This window comes from Equus caballus, chromosome 27 (assembly GCF_041296265.1).
Source record: "Equus caballus isolate H_3958 breed thoroughbred chromosome 27, TB-T2T, whole genome shotgun sequence".
Lineage (NCBI taxonomy): Eukaryota > Metazoa > Chordata > Mammalia > Perissodactyla > Equidae > Equus > Equus caballus.
In genome coordinates, this window is record NC_091710.1 from 37,976,320 (window position 1) to 37,996,105 (window position 19,786).

A 19,786-nucleotide genomic window follows, 5' to 3' on the forward strand; every position below is an offset into this window, starting at 1 on the left:
TATGATTGAAATGTCCCTCCCACGATAGTCGCAAGATTGCCCTGTGGGCACCGCACTTGATGGACACAGCAGGTAGTGGTCTGCTATCTCCGAGGGTGTAGCAGGAGGCAAATCCATTGTCTTGAGCTGGGTGGTTACGGGCAGTGGGCGTACCACGAGGCAAGTCTATTGTCTTGAGCTGGGTGGCCACAGGCGGGCCCCGCAAGCAATCAGTTCCTAGCCCAAAGAAAGATGCTTAATCCTTAAAGAAATGCCAATGTTGGGAGGGGAAGAGAAGTTGCACCCGTATCTCAAGGGCCTTTGTTCTTGCCATAGGGAATCTCTAAAGCAGATATACAATGCATGCTCGTCGGCCACGGTCAGGCTCTTTTGGAAAGACAAGGTCAGGCTGAATTAGGTTTACACAAAATGGCTTCCTCATATATTCCAATATATCCTATTACTTGCCATTTTTATTTGACACTCTTCATTCCTATTCTGAAGCTGCTTATCTGTCCTTGACAGAGTGGTTCTTACAAACCCACTGATAAATTTATTTGTAGAATGACTTTTGCTCTAGGTTTTTAAAAGTCAATATTTTGGGGGGAATACATCAGAATAGGACTGAAGATAATTTTAGAGCCAGAAGAAGCTTCAGGATAAACTGCAAGTTTTTGTTTAAATAATAAAATCATAGCATAGATCTGCTGAATATAGCGACTGAGGTGACACACATTGGGAGGATTGGCCTAGAGTCCTGGTCTCTTACCACCCAGTTCAATGCAAGCGCAGAGGATCTGGGGAGGGGACCATGCTAGCATGTTTAAGAAGCAAGAAGGCCCAGCATCACTGGAGCATCATGTGCAAGACGGGAGAGGTGTGAGATGAGGTTAGTGACGAAGGCAGGGACGGCAGCTGTCAATAAAATTACAAGGACATTTGGGGATTACAAAGGAATACACAGTCTGATAAAAAGGCTTAAAAATGTAAGCAGATCTGTTGTAAAGGCAATACATTCAAAAACGTTTATTAGGAAGAAAAGGATACAGTTGGAATTCAATTGGAAATATCAATATGAATAATATATTTTTCTTAGATTCGTCATTAAAATGGTCTAGCAGCAATGCCACCCACATGCATGGGAATGATTTATAGTGTATCCTCCTACTGCCCAAATTTTTATCTCCAATACATTGAAAATGAACTAGAGCTTCTTGGAAAGTAGCTGAAGGGACAGAAGATCGGCTTCAGCCGGTACCCACTGGCCACTTTAGTCAAAGAATTCGCTATCAGTTCGACAGAGTATTTCAAAAGGAGCATAAGTAATTCTGTTAGAGTAACTTGAGTACCGAGAATTAGCAGTGGGGAGGGGCAGCCCTGGAATGTTGGGGAGGAAAAGACCAGTTGGAGTTAATTAAGGAAGTAACAGGAAGTTAGAGAAGGTAGACACAGTGCGTTTGGATGGATGGGAAAATAAGTTTTCCTGTGAAAGGGCCAGAAAAATGGGATGGCAGCTACAGACATGAGGTCAGAGGGGAGATTTTGTTAGGATGGGAGATACTAAAACATCTGTACTGCTTCTATTACTTTTACTTAATTTTCTGAATCTGAGCTGCGGCTTTAATTAATTGCAAATGTTGTAATAACCGTGTCCTTGTTTTCTCAGTTAGTTTGAACTTCTGGTGAAAATGATCTCACGAGCTTTAAGCTTTTTGAGTACAGGGATGGAGTATCCTTTACCATTTTATCCTCAACAGTGTGAGTACAGTATAGTCGGTGAAGGTTTTGGCAGTGAGTTAAAGATAAGCAGGAAAAAAAAAATAGAGCTTGGCTGTAAAGCTGTTCTTAAGATTCATCTATTAGAACCAAGTCTTTATTTTTGGTATTCTCGATGATCAGACTGCATGTATGGGCCTAAGATGTGTCTGTGTCACACTGAATTTGGAAGAGGCACAGCGGCTTTATTTAGAAAAGTTACTGTGTATATGCAATATAGGAAAATTATTCCTCCAAAAGAGAGAGTTTGAATTCGAAGGCAAGAAAATTCAGCTTAAGAAAAGAAATCAAAGATCACAGCAATATACATTTACAGTGAAAGCACCCAAAAACCAAATTGTTCTAGCAACAATTATGTAACTGTTCTTTGCTAATTTAAGGCGGAAAGTACATTTTTTATGTACTCTGAAGGCGTATTTTGGTATCTGAAGTTTTGGATGTTGGATGTACTGATGACTGAAAGTTGAACTAAATTTAAGTTGCCAGCAGTTTACTGGGCTGCTGCTTATCAATAGATAGAATTTTTGACAGCAAACTCTTAATGTTTGAGGATTAATGTAGCATCGCCAAAGCCAAGTTTTAAAAAATCAGTTGGTAAAAATATAGGACTGGAATAATCTGTGAGATGATCCCCTGCTTTTAATCAAGACTGAATTTACATCAATCTGGACTAACTCAGCTCTAATATTTTTAGAGCTCTTTAGAGAATAAGGTTTGATGGCATTCTTAGCAATCATACGGGTGTATAAATAAACTTAATTTGGATCGGATTATTTGTAGTCAGGTTTTTAGAGTATGACTAAGGATTTTATTATTGTTTTCTCTCTAGCAGATACATAAAGATGTACTATAGTTAATTTGCTATATATAATTCCAATTTATTAATATATAATATGTAATAAACTTGGCTTGAGAACTGGTTTAAAAGATCAGTCTCTTAGTAGAAGATTTCCAGAATAAAACTCAATTATAGATTCAGGGTGTATTGATTAGTTCTGTGTATAAACTTGGCTAGGCTATGGTGGCCAGTTATTTGGTTAAACACCAGTCTAGATGTTGCTATGAAGGTATTTTTTAGATGTGATTAATATTTGAATTAATAGACTTTGAGTAGACCAAATTACCCTCCATAATGTTGGTGGGCCTAATCCAATCAGTTGAAGGCCTTAAGATAAAAGAGTGAGGTCCCCCAAAGAAGAAGGAATTCTGCCATTAGACTGCTTTTGGACCCAAGATTGCAGGATTGACTTCTCCCTGGGTCTCCAGCTTGCCAGTCTGCTCTGCACATTTCAGACTTGCCAGCCCCCACAATCATGTGAGCCAGTTCCTCAAAATACATCTCTCTTTCTGTGTCTCTATGCACATACACACACACCCCCGATGGTTCTGTTTCTCTGGAGAACTCTAGTACACAGGGTTGGAAAACTCTACAGAGGGCCGGATAGTACATCTTTTAGGCTCTGTGGGCCATACTGTCTCTGTCACAGCTATCGAGCTCTGCCATTGTAGCACAAAAACAGCCGTGTAAATGAATGGGTGTGTCTGTGTTCCAATAAAACTTTATTTACAGAAACAAGTGTCTGGCTATATTTGGACCAAGGGCTGTAGTTTACTGACCCCTGGATTAAATGATTGCTTGATAATTTATGCAAAAGAGGTAAGAGGGGGCTACTTTTTTTGAGGGGGGTATACATTTTTAAGGATGTTTATTCAAGCCAGGTTTGGATCAAGAAGCAGTTTGTCATCCTTTTGTATATTTGGGCTGATTACTTTGGCTGACAGTCTCTCTCTTCAGCTTTGGTTTTACCTGTTTTATTATTTTTTTTTACAAAATGGTTTTCTTTGTTTTTAGGTATGCTTTTTTGGTGAGGAAGATTGGCCCTGAGCTAACATCTGTTGCCAATCCTCCTCTCTTTTTTTTTTTTCCTCCCTAAAGCCCCAGTACGTAGTTGTATATCCTAGTTGTAAGTCCTTCTAGTTCTCCTATGTGGGACGCCGCCACAGCATGGCTTGATGAACGATGCGTAGGTCCACACCCAGGATCTGAATCAGCGAACCCTGGGCCGCTGAAGCGGAGCACGCGAACGTAACCACTGGGCTCCAGGGCTCGCCCCATGCCTGTTTTATTTTTACACGAGAATTTCTTAAACATACTACTACAATAAAAAAGTGTTGCTCCTCTCAAATCAAAACTGATGACTGACCAATCAGCCTTTTCTCTAATGCCCCACTCTGTTTCTCAGAGGAATGATTAATGAGAGAGGAAATAGAACTGGCAACCTGACTACCAGCCATGCAGTGTATATGACTGTTCCAGATTCCAGGTTGTAATCCTTAAAGGCCTTCATTTTCCTCTTGGCAAACAGGAACACCCTTGGTAACTCTGGTAATAATTTACTGTTCTTGCTTTTTCTCTTCCTCTACGCTATCAGTGCCAAGAAAGTGCTGTGATTCCTTAAGATCTTTCAAGAAGTCAGACTCCTTGCTGCCTAGCTGTGCCACAATTAATCAGGGAAGAATTTTAAGTTCTGGAGGCATATTGGAATGTTAGAAATCTCTAAAGCAAAATATGATCATTATAGATTGTGGATCAGAAAGAAATTAAGCTAATCCATGATAAAATTAGGCAAATAATTTCTTTTGAGGAAGATTAGCCCTGAGCTACATCTGCTGCCAAGCCTCCTCTTTTATTTTATTTATTTTTTTGCTGAGGAAGATTGGCCCTGAACTAACATCCATGCCCATCTTCCTCTACTTTATATATGGGACACTTGCCACAGCATGGCTTGATAAGCAGTGCATAGTTCTGCACCCAGGATCCAAACCTGCGAACCCCGGGCTGCTGGAGCGGAGCATGTGAACTTAACCACTGGGCCACCAGGCTGGCCCCTAGGCAAATAGTTTTTGAAATGAAAATTAAAATTGTGGCCCGCGGCGTTACCATTGTATGCAATTGGATGGTCAACCAGATATATGAATGGTAAATGTTTTAGTGTAATAACAGCACTGCTGTTGTTCCCAAGCGTCAGTTGCATCTAACTTCTTTGGGATGAATGTAAGATTTAGGCCTTGGGGGGAAAAAAAAGTAATTGCTTTTATTCGTTAAGTTAAACAGATGGTGTCACATCTAAAATAGATCTTCTCACTTTAAGAGAAGTTCTCACACGGACTGCCGCATCGAGAAGGAAGTTTTTATGTCTCATTATTACTCTATGCTAAGGATGAGTACCACCGTTTTTGTTTATACTAAGCAAGTTTCTGCAATGACATAGCTTTGTAAAAAGGCAAGATATGGAGATAGAAGTTATTTTTCAGCTTTTATTTTCACTTGCAAAGTCTATTTTCACATTCAAAATTTTGCATTTCTTTCAAAAGGCTGTACAAAAAAATTACTTTTCTGTTGTAATTTTTTTTCATATTTAGTCCCCTTTCCTGTATGTTATGTGGTACAGTTAGTATTAGCAAAGTTAAACATTGTATATTATAATTGTTTTTATATTCGAGAGGCACTGTGTTAAGTACATGACATAGATCACTTCTTTTCATTCTCGCCACAGCTCTAATGGTACAGCTACTGTCATCATTACATTCATTTTGTGATGGAATAGGTGGAACAACTCTGAACTCACAAGTGGCAGAGAGAGGATTGAGCTTTGCCTGTCTTGAGCCAGAGCATTTGCTCTTTAGTGCTGTCAGGCTTAGTAAGATCTTTTTCATTTTGCTAAATTGAACTATAAAAAAGTAAAATACTAAGGAAGAACCAAAACTAAGAGAGAAAAACCCTACAAACTTATAAAATCTTCTGTCTTGCTTGAAGCCAGCATCTTATTCCACCTTTTGCTTTTTAGAGGATCATGGACCGATGTGTCTTCTGCTCTCTCCTTGTGAATGAGGTACAGGTATCCTCTTCACTTCTGAGAAATATACATACCAGCAGGGGAATACAGATAAGATTACTTTCGGTTTTGTAAATTACTAGCTGAGTTTCTATGGTTTGCTAGATGTGTAAAAGAAATGACTTCTTTCCTGAGTCTTTCAAGCCCACAAAAGAAAGAATTAACATTTCTCATAGGTCAGCTTTGGTATTCCACTTTCAAGTGATTCAGATTGTGTTTCCTTCTGTTTGTCTAAACCACTTTTTGATTCAGTCAACTTTTATGGGGCAGATACTCTATGCCTGTTGTTGTGCTTTAATGAGGAACTAATTTTAATATGATCCAGTAGAGCCCAAAGTCATAACATGTTGTCACATGCGTGAAACTTTAAAATTGAAAATAAAAGGATTTCTGGGATAGAATTAATGAATGTCCTATGTACTGTGACTGAGTAAAGCTCGTTTGCCTCCATTTTACTTTAATGAAAAACAGAAATAGAAGGCTGGCCTTGTGGCCTAGCAGTTAAGTACACAAGCTCTGCTTCACCGGCTCAGGATTCACTAGTTTGGGATCCCGGTGTGGACCTATGCACTGCATAACTATGCACCGCATATCAAGCCGTGCTGTGGCAGGCGTTCCACATATAAAGTAGAGGAAGATGGGCACAGATGTTAGCTCAGGGCCAGTCTTCCTCAGCAAAGAGAGATGGATTGGCGGCAGATGTTAGCTCAGGGCTAATCTTCCTCAAAAGAAATTAAAAAAGAAATAACTATATTAATTACCTGGTTTAGCTGGTTTTAAGAAAATGTGATAAAGAGGGCCATAAAACATTTGAAATTTCTATATGTGTACAGTTGGAGAATAAATATCAGCATAATTTTAAGTAGACCAAATTGAAATTCTGTGAAATAATAAAATTAAATAATACTGGATAAAACTCAAAATTTACATTACAACCCACTTGTTGTTTTTGGAAGATCCATCATAAATATGTTCAGTATTGCTGTTTAATTCTCATATTGATATAAATAATCAAATTAGATTTGACTTACCATCTATATTTTTCCAAAAATGAACCTTTATTTTCCATAATATCTTTATGTACGTATATATATTAGAAACATATATGTGGCTAAATAGCAACCTTTTCTTAAACAGTCATTTATGAACAAAAGTATTTGCATTTGAAAATCACCTTGTATTTGGTGTGTTTTTATGAGAAAGGAAATGTTGAAATTGACAACTCTTCCACTGAATTGAAAATTACCAGATGAGTCGTTGACTCACTAATTAGGTAAACACGGTTAGAGAAGATTAATTGCCTCAATATAAAGCAAAACCTAGTATATTATAGTTCATATATCTGTTAGTGAAATAGGTTAATTTGAAAGTTTTGATACTGGTATTTAATCAAAGATAAGTCATAAGGTTTTGTAGTATTTACTAAATCATTTGAAAATAGTTAAATACAACTTTATTTGCAACATATGTAACAGATGCAGGATTACTGTCCAGAAGATATAAAAATCCTCTCAATAAGTAAAGGAGAAGTAGACAACAGGAAAGTGATAATTCACTCAGAAGAGATAGGAAAAACCAATCATTTTTTAAATAATGCTAAACTTCACTAGTAATCGGGAAAATAAATACTAAAACAATAATTTTTGTTTTGGGCTAAAATAGTAACAAAAGTTAAAGACTTCTTTTACATTTGTAGGACATTGGACAGGCTCCTAATGTTGTGGGAGTGTAATTGATACAGTGTTTTTGGACTTTCATATTTTACTCTGTAAACGTTATTGGAATTGTTTACCATAAGCATGCATCCATGTATAACTTGTTGAATTGAGAAAAAAATAGAGGATCTGTGGATTTTGAAGTAGAGTTATGGAAAAAAAAAACTTTGAAGGGCAAAAATAGCTTTAAAAAACATGTCTTTGAAAGCACATCCAGCCCTTACGGGGTCCAAGTCAAAAAGATTGTCAGCTCATCCTAAGTGTACTTTTTCCTTTTTCAATGTCATTTTGTTTGACTATTTTCAATTCTGACAGCTAGAGTCATGGGTTAATAACAAAACATTTTCTTTAAATCACCAGCACCTCTGGAATGGTCGTTAAGGGTCATTTATACGTAAATGCACAAATGGAGTAAATTGCTTTTCCATGTCCTTAGATTAGCTGAATGACTGGACATTTTGATCCAAGGAAGACTTGTATGTAGTCAATGCCTTAGCACTTTTGAAGACAGGGAAGTCAGTGCCTGGAGAGAAATGCGTAAAATGGGAGCAACAGGGTCAGCTGTAAAAGACAAGCTTGCCACACGTCCTTCCTATGCCCTCAGACTGACCACTTCAGAGCTTCTGTGTGAGCGAACTCTGACTCTCTAGCCTCTGATTTACAGGCCCACTCGTGGAACAGGCCTTTTGTAAGTCAAAGATCGTCTGTGATTGCCTTTCCATTCTGGGGGTCAGGAATGTGGAAGGAAATTAAGAGCCCAGGAAACGTTTAAAGAAGCCACATCAAGGTTGATGAGATCTGGGAATCACGTATTATTTGGGCTAAAAGAGAACATTTAAGGGGGAGAAACAATAACTTCAAATACATGAAGGTCTGTCATTCAGATTTTCTGTTTACTGCTACGGATTGGAAGCCCAGATACCATAGGCGGAAGCGCAAAGAGGCTGATTTCAGCACACTGTAATCTTACAGTCATTCTTAGAGCAATCCGGTAATGCAATGGGCTGCTCTCCAGAACTGTGGGCTCCTGCCGGCTCTAGAAACGCCTAAACTGACAGTCATTACCTCTCTTGGGAAGAGGTTAGTGGATCAGGTAATCTTAAAAATCTCTCACAACATTACCCTCTGATTCCGGTGCTTCTTAAGGCAGTGGAAGTGTATTCCAGGACTAAGGCCTGGAACATGACACCTCTTTGAAAAGCCGAATAGGAACAAAAATATGTAAATAAACAAAGTCAAATCTTCCTTGCTACAACTGAGAAAGGCCAAAACTTCCAAAAGGGTTTACTACAAATGGAGGAAGAGCAAATGGGAAACACAAGAAGTAAACAATACGAAACATAAGAAAACTGCCGAGGTGACTAAATACAGTTTCTTGTCGCAGCTTGTTTTTAGCTCTGTGGTCCCTATTCTAATCTACCTGCCACCTTGGGACGTTTACAACAGCCCCTAAGAGATGCAAGTTTCTCAGGCACACTGTACGTAGGGAGCAGTTAGTCACTGGGCACAAGAATTTGTCCTTATAAAACCTTGAAAAGAAGCGTGTGTGCCGTGGACACATTTTTTTTCTTTCTGGAATGCTAACTAGATGGTTGCCAGGTTTTAAAGAGCAATAGTGTCTCTGGAAACATGGTGACCTGGAGAACATTGCTTTTATCTGAACTCTGTCGTTGGAAGAAAAACCGAGAAGCCAGCTGAGTCAGGAGTAAGACCCCCAAGGGGGCATGCTTGATGGTCTTTGTTTTCTGTGGGAGCCAGGGCTCAAGGACCCACAGAGGCGTGTCTGAATGCGGCCACCAGTCTGCCTTCTCGACCCTCTCTCCCGCAGTGCTCACCTCTCCTCTAAAGAAAGTTGAACAAATATTTACAGAACGTTGGTTTGAAGGGGAGCCAAATTATTAACCTACTCAGGTACCCTGTCAGGCCCTATGTTTGCCATAAGCTTCCTATAACCTATAACCTATCTCTTTTTTCTGTTTATTTCTGTAGTGTCCATGGAAGACATTGGAGAACAAGGTAAGATATGTTATTTTATTATTTTAGATATAAAATTTAAAAAATAGTTTGAAAAACAAATAGCATTCAGATTTGGTTGGAATGAAGAAATTATACTTTGAGAATATGGAGACAAGATGGGGTTAAAGGCACCTCATTCTCTTAGTCCCTGGACTGAATTCTGACAGACGCTTGGCAGAGAACTCTACCCTAAATGGAAGTCGTGGTGCCAAGTTCCTTGTGGCTTTGAGATATGGGAATATCAACAATTTCCTGTGTCAGCTCAGAGTATTACCTCATATCTGAGTTGCCTACATAATTCATGAAAAATATCATTGCTCTAGTCATCTCACACTGATTTAAGTGTCTGATTGAATAATTTCATTTTTTAATGATTCTATAAATATGAGTATCATCATTCTTTAAAAATGTTTAGAATTCCTATTAAAAGTTTTAAAATACCAAACATGCTATATTTCAAATTAGTGTATTTTATTCAACTCTCTCTTACAGAATTAAGTTATATATTAATGTATTATCCAGGATTAATCATTATCATTGTGTACAAAATTGATATGGTTTATTTGCATAGAACTTCAAGACTGAAACACAACACAGAGTGTGTTTATATCCATTATCTGAAAAAAGTGTTCACAATGCTTTTCTTAACAACTGTCTCATGAGATAAATAAGACCCTTGAACTCCTGTTGGAGGAAGTCTCTCTTTGTCCAAATGGTCTCTGTTTAAGTATGTTGTCATTAAAACAGTGAGGGCCACCAAATTTGATTAGAGCCCGAGCAAATAAGCAAACAGAAATAGGAAGTGCTTTGGCTATTCTTTGTCAGTAAAGCAAGGTTCTTTTTTTTTTTTTTTTGAGGAAGGTTAGCCCTGAGCTAGCATCTGCCACCAATCCTCCTCTCCTCTTTTTTGCTGAGGAAGACTGGCCCTGAGCTAACACCCATGCCCATCTTCCTCCACTTTATGTGTGGGACGCCTGTCACAACATGGCTTGACAAGCAGTGCATAGGTCCGCACCCAGGATCTGAACCGGCGAACCCTGGGCTGCCAAAGCAGAACGTGCGAACCTAACCACTGTGCCACCAGGCCAGCCCCTAAAGCAAAGTTCTTAAAGCCTGACTGCTGTAACATTTGTTTAATGGTGTGTTTATTATTTAAGTTCATTGGCGTAACTGCCTTATTTTGACTATTTAGGAAAGGTCCCTTTTGGCCATTTTGCCAATAGACGGGCTTGACTACAGATGGAGGTTCTAATCATGGGCATAATTATGCATGGAATATTTATGCATTATTACAGTTTTTTTAAAAACTCCTGGTTGTAGGTATAAAAATTTATTATTTGAGTTGTGCTTATTCCAGTGTGATATAAATGAACTTATTTACAATAATAAAAATTCAAAATAAAATGTATTTATTATAATTGGTAATTTTGTTATGTTAGAACAGGCAGATCTTTTGTAAATACCATGATTTTAGTATGGATTTGCATATTACAATGCTAATTATGTTTCTCTCATTGTAGTTGTGTGCCTGATTGCTTATCATCTACTTTTTGCAATGTTTGTGTGGTCCTATTGGAAAACTATCTTTACATTACCAATGAATCCTTCAAAAGAAGTAAGTTAAAACGCTAGTAAAGTTATTCTAAAGATGGAAATCAATAATACTGATGTCTGAAGAATGAACTTTGTCTTTTTATTAATGTTGAAACTGAGTGTAGTGATTTTCTTTTTTATTAATATGTGTATTAGTAAATACTTGAATTTTCATTTGGCAAATATTATTTTTGCACTGGAAGAGCATTATATTTCCAATATTAAATCTGTTATGTGTTCCATTTCTGCTTTAGAGTCAGACATTAGGATGGGTGGATGGATGGGTAGAACTGAAGGTAGACATGCTTCTATTATAATTATCATGCTAGTGGTATATTAGTTGGCTGTCAACCACCAGAAACAACAACATCAACAATATAACGATTTAATAGTTTTCTCTACATTCAAAATCTGTAGCTAGTCCATAGCTGCACAGGACCCAGGCTCCTTCTATCTTGTTGCTCTGACATGTATAGCCTCCATGTGCAGCGTCAACCCTCTTGTCTTAAGATGGCTGCTCCAGTTCCAGCCATCGTGTCTACATTCCAGCCAGCAGGCCAGAGAAAGTAGGAAAGAGTAGTAGAAGTAAATGTTCTTCCTTTTAAGGACACTTTCTGGAAGTTGCTGATGCCATTTCCACTTAAATTTAGAACTTAGATATAAGACCACAATTACTTGCACAGATGGCTGGGAGTATAGTCTTTATTCTCAGTTGCCATATTAAGCATGTTAGAAGAAGGAACGCCTGGATATTGGGGGACAACTAGCTGTCTTAGCTACATAATGCTTTAAGTAGTGTGATATAATCAAATTTCATTTTGAATAGATCATTCTGGCTAACTCTTTGTTTCTGGGTCTTTCATCCTGATTAAGTGTTCTTAGAGCAAAGGACTGCGTCTTACTCATTTTTGTATCCTTGGCACTTAGTCCAATACATGTTTGTTGAATAGAAAGAAACTTTGCTCCAGTAACAATAGTGTCATTTTAGTAGGCCAAGTGAAAAAAAAAGATCTAGATGTCACTGTAAATTGTTTCCTGAAATAATCTGTTTGAAATGCCCCAGGGTCAAAAATGCCAATAAATATGTATATGACCTGGGAAAGGATATTAAAAACAAAACCACAGGTACTTGCACAGAATTAATGGTATGCTTGGCCTAGAATGCGTTAGATATAGCCTTTTTTTTCTTCTGTATCTACTGATTTTTCTTTCCTACCTCTTTTTTCCTCCTTCCTATCATATTTGCTGCATTTCTATCATCTCTCTTACCCCCATCCTGGCCTTAGTTGTAGGTTTGAAGGAAAATGCTGACTTCTGTCCTAGATGATCTCTTCCACTCTGGTAGTTTATCATGACCTCTGTCTTGACAATTTCCAAATCTATTTGTAGCTCTGACCTCTCCCATGAATTTCAAACTTACTTATCTCCCTGCCAAACATAGTTCCTTGATCAGTCCACTGACACCTCAAATACAGCACATCAAAAACCGAAGTCACCACCTCTCCTCCCCCAAACCATGACTCATCTGTTTCTTACACCAGTTGATGGGGCTTTGTCCAGCTTGGTAGCCAAGCTTGAGTCCTCCCGCTTCCTTGCCCCTCCCCCAACACCCAAATCCTGCTGATGTTTTCACTTCCTAATTTTTCCTCCTTAGGTCCAACCCCTTTTTCTTTTTTATCATTGCCCTAATCAAGAGTCTCAATCATCTCTTTCATCCTAGACGTTGCATTCTTCTCCTACACGGTGTCCCTGTTTGCAGACTTGCCCACATTCCCTTCCCAGAACTCTATAAAAATTCCTCCTCCACCCTGAAGCTGGAATGATTCATCCAAAAACAAATTTAACCCTTTCACTCTACTGCTTGTATCTGTTGAGTGATTCCACGTGTCCCACAGGGTGAAGTCCAGTCTCCCTGGTCTGGCAACAATGACTCATCTAAATTTCTGACTTCCTCTTTATACTCGGGTAGCTCTTAGATGCATGTAGTTTCCTTTATACACCATGCCATTATTTTCTTTCCAGAATATTCTTATCTCCTTTCTCATCCGAATAACTCTATTTTTATTCATAGTGGCAATTCCTTCTTGGTCTTCTTTGCTGGTTCTTCAGTATATCCTGAGCCTCTAAAGCATTGGATTGTTCCAGAGCTCAATCTTTGGAACTCTTCTCTTATTTATCTACATTATGACTTTATATATTGTCTCATTGCTACAGCTCTCAAATTAGTATCATTAGCCAGGTCCTCTCTCCTAAACTCCAAACTCATTTCCAGTTACCTATTTGGCATCCAGTAGGATTTTCAAATTCAACATACCTGAAAGCAAACTTCTGATTTGCCATCCACTCCCTGAATCCTCCTATGCCGAAAGTTTTCCCTTCTCAATAATGGCAACTCCATTCTTCCAGTTGTTCAGGTCAAAAACCTTGGAGTCATCCTTGGCTACTCTTTTTCTCCAAAGCCCTACATCTAGTCAGTCAGCAAACTGTGTAAGCCATAACCTCAGAGTACCCACAGTGTGAGCCATACCTTCAGAGTACCCACAGTGTGAGCTATACCCTCAGAGTACCCATGGTGTGAGCTCATACCCTCAGAGTACCCATGATGTGAGCTCATACCCTCAGAATACCCATGGTGTGGGCTCATACCCTCAGAGTACCCATGGTGTGAGCTCATGCCCTCAGAGTACCCATGGTATAAGCCATACCCTCAGAATACCCATGGTGTGAGCTCATGCCCTCAGAGTACCTACAGTGTAAGCCATATCCTCAGAGTACCCATGGTGTGAGCTCATGCCCTCAGAGTACCTACAGTGTAAGCCATACCCTCAGAGTACCCGTGGTGTGAGCTCATGCCCCTCCACGCCTTCCACCTTCATCCAAACCACCCGTATCTCTCGCTTGCATATTTCCAGTTCCCGTTTGACAGGTTTCCTTGCTTTCGTACTTCCCCTCTTCTGTATATTTTCAACGCAGTATCCGGAGTAAATCTTTCAAAACACTAAACAGATCATAGCACTCTTCTGCTTGGAACTTTCCTATAATATCTGAGCTCACTTAGAGTAAAAACCTAATTCCCTACTACAGGCTAAAACACTGCACATGGCCTGGCCCCACAGCACCTCTCTGTCCCTCATTAATGCTCTTTTAATCACATTGGTTTCCTTGCTGTTCTGTCAACATGCTAACCATGGTCCTCCTTCAGGGGCCTTGAAACCTGCTGCTTCCCCTTGACCTGGAACTCTCTTCCTACAGATAACTGCATGGCCAGGTCCCTCATTTTCCTCCTGTCTCCAAATCTCTGCTCAAGTGGGACCTTATCTTGGAGACCTTCCATAATGACTCTGTATAACATAGCAAAACCCTCTCCCTGGCGTTCCCTATAAACCTTACTTTGCTGGATTTTTCTCCAGAGCATATCATTTTATAATTCATTGCATTTTCATTTTTTATACCTTTGCTGGAATGTAAGCTCTACAGTGGTATGCACTTTATCTGTTCTGTTCACTAATCCATCGCCACTACCTAGAGCAGTCTCTGACCCATACAAGGTACTCAGTACATGTTTGTTGAATGACTGAATGTGGGGAAGAGGTTATATGTACAGATGCAGGTTTGTATGTATAACTTTGGCAGGAAGTTGAAGTGACTTCTGATTTCTCCCTAAAGTTATATGTGAGATCATCAGCTAATCATGAGGGAGGCGGCTTGTTGGAGCTTTGGGGGAGCAGAGAAGGTTTGAAATAGTGGTTGGAGAGAGTGGAAAAGTGAAATGATACAGAACACAGAAGAAATAACACAGTATTGTGGCAGCAGTCGAGATTCATAACAGTGAATTGACAGCTGTGCCTGGCTGTGTTGGATGATTTTTCTACAAAAGATACATGCCTTATTCGATTTCTACAACTGTGTGACAAATATTATTTATTACCATTTTACAAATGGAGCAGTAGGCTCTGAACATTTGTTAATTATCCTAAGGCATCTAGTGTTAGTGTCCAGCAGAGCTAACATTCAAACCAAAGTTGTTTTGACCATCAAGGCTACACTCTTGTCACTACCCCACACTCCAGCATGGAGAGTGGACACCACGTGGGTGGATGTGCCCAGGACATCAATTGGAGCATGGAGAAAAGATAGCACAACTTCTATTTCTCTATTATTCTTTTAATGTTTCTCTTTTTTAACATTTCATACATAAGGTCCATAATATATTAGCTAACAGTATATTTATAAACAAATAAATATGCATATATTGGCAGTACAACCTCAAATTATTTTTCTCTGCCAGGGGTACGTGATCAAAAGAGTCTGAAGACCATTATTGTGAAAGAAAGAGCCCTTGATTGCTGGTTAAGAATTTTAAGGTCATTCCATTTGTAAAATGCAAGATCTTGGGCTAATCTTCTAATTAATCAGCTTCTAATTAATCTAATTAATTTACAAGTAATCCCTTACTTATAAAATGAGGCTCCTTGACTTAAATTGACAATAATGTGTTCTCAAGTGCTAAAGATCTTTGGAAAATGGGACTAAAAAAGTAGGAGAGGAGATAATATAAGAAAACAATGTTAATATATTCTTGTCACTATTGAGAGAATATAAGAATTCTGGAACATATGAATTAAAATTTACCTTTTTCATAGCAAGTTGTTAAGTAGATACTATTTTCTCAATTTGTAAGTTTTTCTCTCAACATGAAAGTAATATTACCATACTAAATTATATTTTGAAAATGGAGTCTAGGCAAAAAGAAAAAGAAAAAAGAAAGACTATGCCACCGCACTAATTCAGCCAGTTTACATTCTGAGTTTCTTTCTAGTTGTTTTTCCTAGTTGTATCCAGAGTGCACAAATTCCAATTTTTTTTCATGTGATAGCCCATCATTGGTTTATCGTAATCTTTAATAATGGCATGATATTCTTACTGAAACGTGTAAACCTTAGTCATATCCCAACTTTTCATATTATAAATAATAATATTAACCTGTTTGTACATAGAGCTGTAACTTTATTTTGGATGATTTCCTTAATATAAATTCTCAGAAGTAGAATTACTAGATCAAAGAAATTTAAGTCACTTGCCAAACTGTTTCCCAAAAGGACTATAGCAATTTGCAATGCCACCGATTTCATCAGACTCTTGACATTGCATCTTGTTATTACGAAAATGGTTGCCAATTTAATAAGCAAAAAAAGTTCTATGTTTTAAGTTGTACATTTTAGATACTGTGAGATTATATGTTTATTTTTGTCCTAAGGGGAAAACAACTAGCAAAAAAGGAAATACAGTTCTTTGAGTTTTCTGTTTATTTGTCATTAGATTTTAGGTTTTTTTCCTTAATTTGTATCCTCTTAAAATTATACTCTCCTTTAATCTGAAAACTTAGATTTGAGCCCAGATCTTGGCTTCTAACACCATTCTCCAGTAAAAGGAAGGAGAAATGGCTTTCCTTGGAGAAATGTCTGTTTCTAGAACTCGGGCAGGAAATATTCAAGATGAGCCTGGAGCACTTGCAGTGCCAGAAAGTAAGGAATCGCTCCTCTTCCAAAAATAAATAAAGTATATTGATGGTAATATGTTGAAGTACCCAGGAGCCAACTGAGGACTCCGGTGACCAAAGCTGGAAAAATTCGAGCAACAAAGTAAATAAAATAGTGTTAGATTATAACCCAAAGTATCAAATAAATATCTATAAATCTACTGATATAAATAAATGATTGAATGAGTAAATAAATGGAGAGAGGGAAAAATCTCTTTTATAGAAAAATAATTTATGCAAATACTCTGCCTTCAAAGAGGGGAAGAATAAATTGTCACTTCTTAAATGTGGGCTTGATATGCTAAATCCCTTCTGAAGAGTACAGGATGGAAATGGGGAAATAATGAGTAATTTTGCAGTGGAGAAACCTGACAAAACTCCCTTAGCCAGCTGCTCGAGGTCCACATAAACGGATGTCATGTTGATGGTACCTTCCCTTGATATGACGTGATGAGAACAGCACTTTATCTCTGTGGTCTTCCTCCTCAAAACCCATAACCCCAGTCTAATCTTGAGAAAAACGTCAGACAAATTCCAGTAGAGAAGCATCCTACAAAATACTTGAACAGCACAGCTCAAAACTGTCAAGGTCAACCAAAAAAAGGAAAATCTGAGAAACTCTCACAGCCAAGAGGAAGTCAAGGAGAGATGACAAATAAACGTACTGGGGGGTCCTGAATGGGATCCTGGAACAGAAAAAGATACTCAGTCAAAACTATGGAAATCTAAATAAACTATAGGCTTTAGTTAGTAATAATGTATCATATTGATTCATTCATTTTGCTAAGTGTGCCATACTAAAATAGGATGTTAATAATGTGAGGAACTCGGTGAGAGGGTATGTGGAAACTTGTACTAATTTTCTCGATTTCTCTATAAATCTAAAGTGTTCTAAAAATAAAAAACTATTTAAACAAAAAGAAAACAGGATGTGTCAGCCGGCCAAGGACTGCCACACTCTCGAGGTTGGTGGCAGGTCAGGTATGTTATCTTTTCCACCCGAGGCAATTTTCCATTCCTTCAGATCTCTACAAATGTCATCTTTCTTAAAATCTGTGACATGCCTTTGTACATAAAAGTGCTCTGAGGGAGGAGACTGTATATTTGGCTCATTTCCTGGTAGAAGTAGATTTTTTTGACATTCATATTATACAAGTAACAATTCTATCAACCTGTATTGGGTTTATTTGGACCTGATGCAACTAATACCTGGATAGAATTCTACAATTAGTAAAACATTTTTACATACTATTCCTTTTGAGTCTCACAAACATCTGAGAAAGTGGATATTGTTATAATCATTCCCTCTTTCACAGGCATAAAAAATGATCCATGAAGTTAAGAGACTTGCCCAGATTTCAAACTCTCTTACCTCTCTGAATATATATGCTATATACCATTAATATTTTATAGATACTTTTTTCTAGGTATAGTGGACCAATATGTTATCATTTCTTTGAAAATACTGATTAAAGTTTAAATTTATTCCACAGTTCCATCTCTCTTATGCAGAGAAAGAATTGTTGGAGCGAGAGCCAAGAGGAGAAGCCCATCAGGAAGTTCTTAGGCGAGCAGCCAAAGATCTTCCCATCTATACCAGGACCATGTCTGGAGGTAGATGTCAATAATGAGTGCTTTAGTACAATAGGTTGTGGTGACTGTTAGAAAGCATATTTATATTCTTGAAACTACCAAACACTCATTGAGACACAGTGTGTAATAGCTTGAATTACTTTGAAATCTGTACTGTATAATTCCATAAAACAGAATGGAAACATGAATAACACTGTGGCACAGCAATCTCAACCAAATCAGAACTGAGTTAACTTCTGTTCTGCCCGCTTAGTTGTGACTCAGTAGAGATGTTAGAAGTGCTGAAATCTTGATTTATAGTTGTATTCTTTTTCTTTTTTTGCTGAGGAAGATTTGCCCTGAGCTAACGTCTATGAGAGTCTTCCTCTATTTTGTATGTGGATCGCCACCACAGTATGGCCACCAATGAGTGGTGTAGGTCCCCACCTGGGAACCAAACCTGGGCTGCCAAAGTGAAGCATGCCAAACTTAACCACTAGGCAACGGGGCCAGCCCTTGTATTCATTTTTAAAGTTTAAACTATAGAGCCAGCCCTGACGGCCTAGTGGTTCAAGCTCAGCGTGCTCTGCTTCAGTGGCCTTGGTTCTGTTTCCAGGCGTGGAAATATACCACTCGTCTGTCAACAGCCATGCTGTGGCAGCGGCTCATATAAAGAACCAGAAGAACTTAAGACTACACACAACTATGTACTGGGGCTTGCGGGGGGAAAAAAGGAAGAAAAAAGGAGGAAGATTGACAGATGTTAGCTTAGGACAAAACTTCCCCTGCAGAAAATAAATAAATAAAGTTTTAATTATATACCTTCCTATTCTTATTTAATTTAAAGGAGCAAAATCTACAATGAACATAACATTGATAATTTTACATAAATTTATTTTTTAATTTTATTTATTTATTTATTTATTTTTTTGAGGAAGATTATCCCTGAGCTAACTGCTGCCAATCCTCCTCTTTTTGCTGAGGAAGACTGGCCCTGAGCTAACATCCATGCCATCTTCCTCTACTTTATATGTGGGACGCCTACCATAGCATGGCTTTTGCCAAGCAGTGCCATGTCCACACCCAGGATCCCAACCGGCGAACCCCGGGCCACCGAAGTGGAACGTGTGAACTTAACCACTGCACCTCCAGGCCGGCCGTTACAGAAATTTAAAACAAATTATATAAATTACATAAAACTTAATTTAGGTATTGTTGCAATTTCTTTATCTTTAAAATTTATGCTAATATTTTTGCAAATGCAACTAAATTAATAAAACTATTTTACCTGAGTCAGATTTTTTAGGTAATTTAACAGCTATCTGATTAAAGAATTGTCTTAAAAACTGGCACACATGGGCTATTGATTACTTACTCACCAAGACTCACCCAGAAATTTTGTGACTTTAGACCTGTCTGGCCACTAACCCCATGTGACTGTTGAGCCCTTAAAACGTGGCTGGTCCAAACTGAGATGCGCTTTAAGTGTAAAATACTCAACTTGCAAGGACTTGGTATGAAAAAAAGAATGTGTATCTCATTAATATTTTTATATTGCTTGTATTTGTTTCTAACACATTTAGAATCATAATTGAATCAAACTCTGCCTCTCACACAATTTTTTGTGTTTGTTTTCCCTGTTTCTCAATGAGCAAGGAGTAATTTCTGCTTTAATGTTATGCCACTGCTTCTATCCCGCA

General features: G+C 38.2%; 1 protein-coding gene across 4 annotated transcripts in view; it reads left to right on the top strand.

Annotated features, from left to right (window-relative positions):
• Positions 1-19,786, top strand: part of ZDHHC2 (zinc finger DHHC-type palmitoyltransferase 2) — a 65,219-nt gene that overhangs the window by 17,573 nt on the left and 27,860 nt on the right. For 2 of the 4 annotated variants that reach the window (XM_070252779.1, XM_023630445.2), the window contains exons 2-4: positions 9,356-9,382; positions 10,903-10,997; positions 18,008-18,128. In XM_070252779.1, the coding sequence (XP_070108880.1) occupies positions 9,356-9,382; positions 10,903-10,997; positions 18,008-18,128 (243 nt within the window). Of the gene's footprint in view, positions 1-8,898; positions 9,072-9,355; positions 9,383-10,902; positions 10,998-18,007; positions 18,129-19,786 lie in introns of those variants that run through there. The other 2 variants (XM_070252780.1, XM_005606359.4) reach the window with 2 other exon arrangements.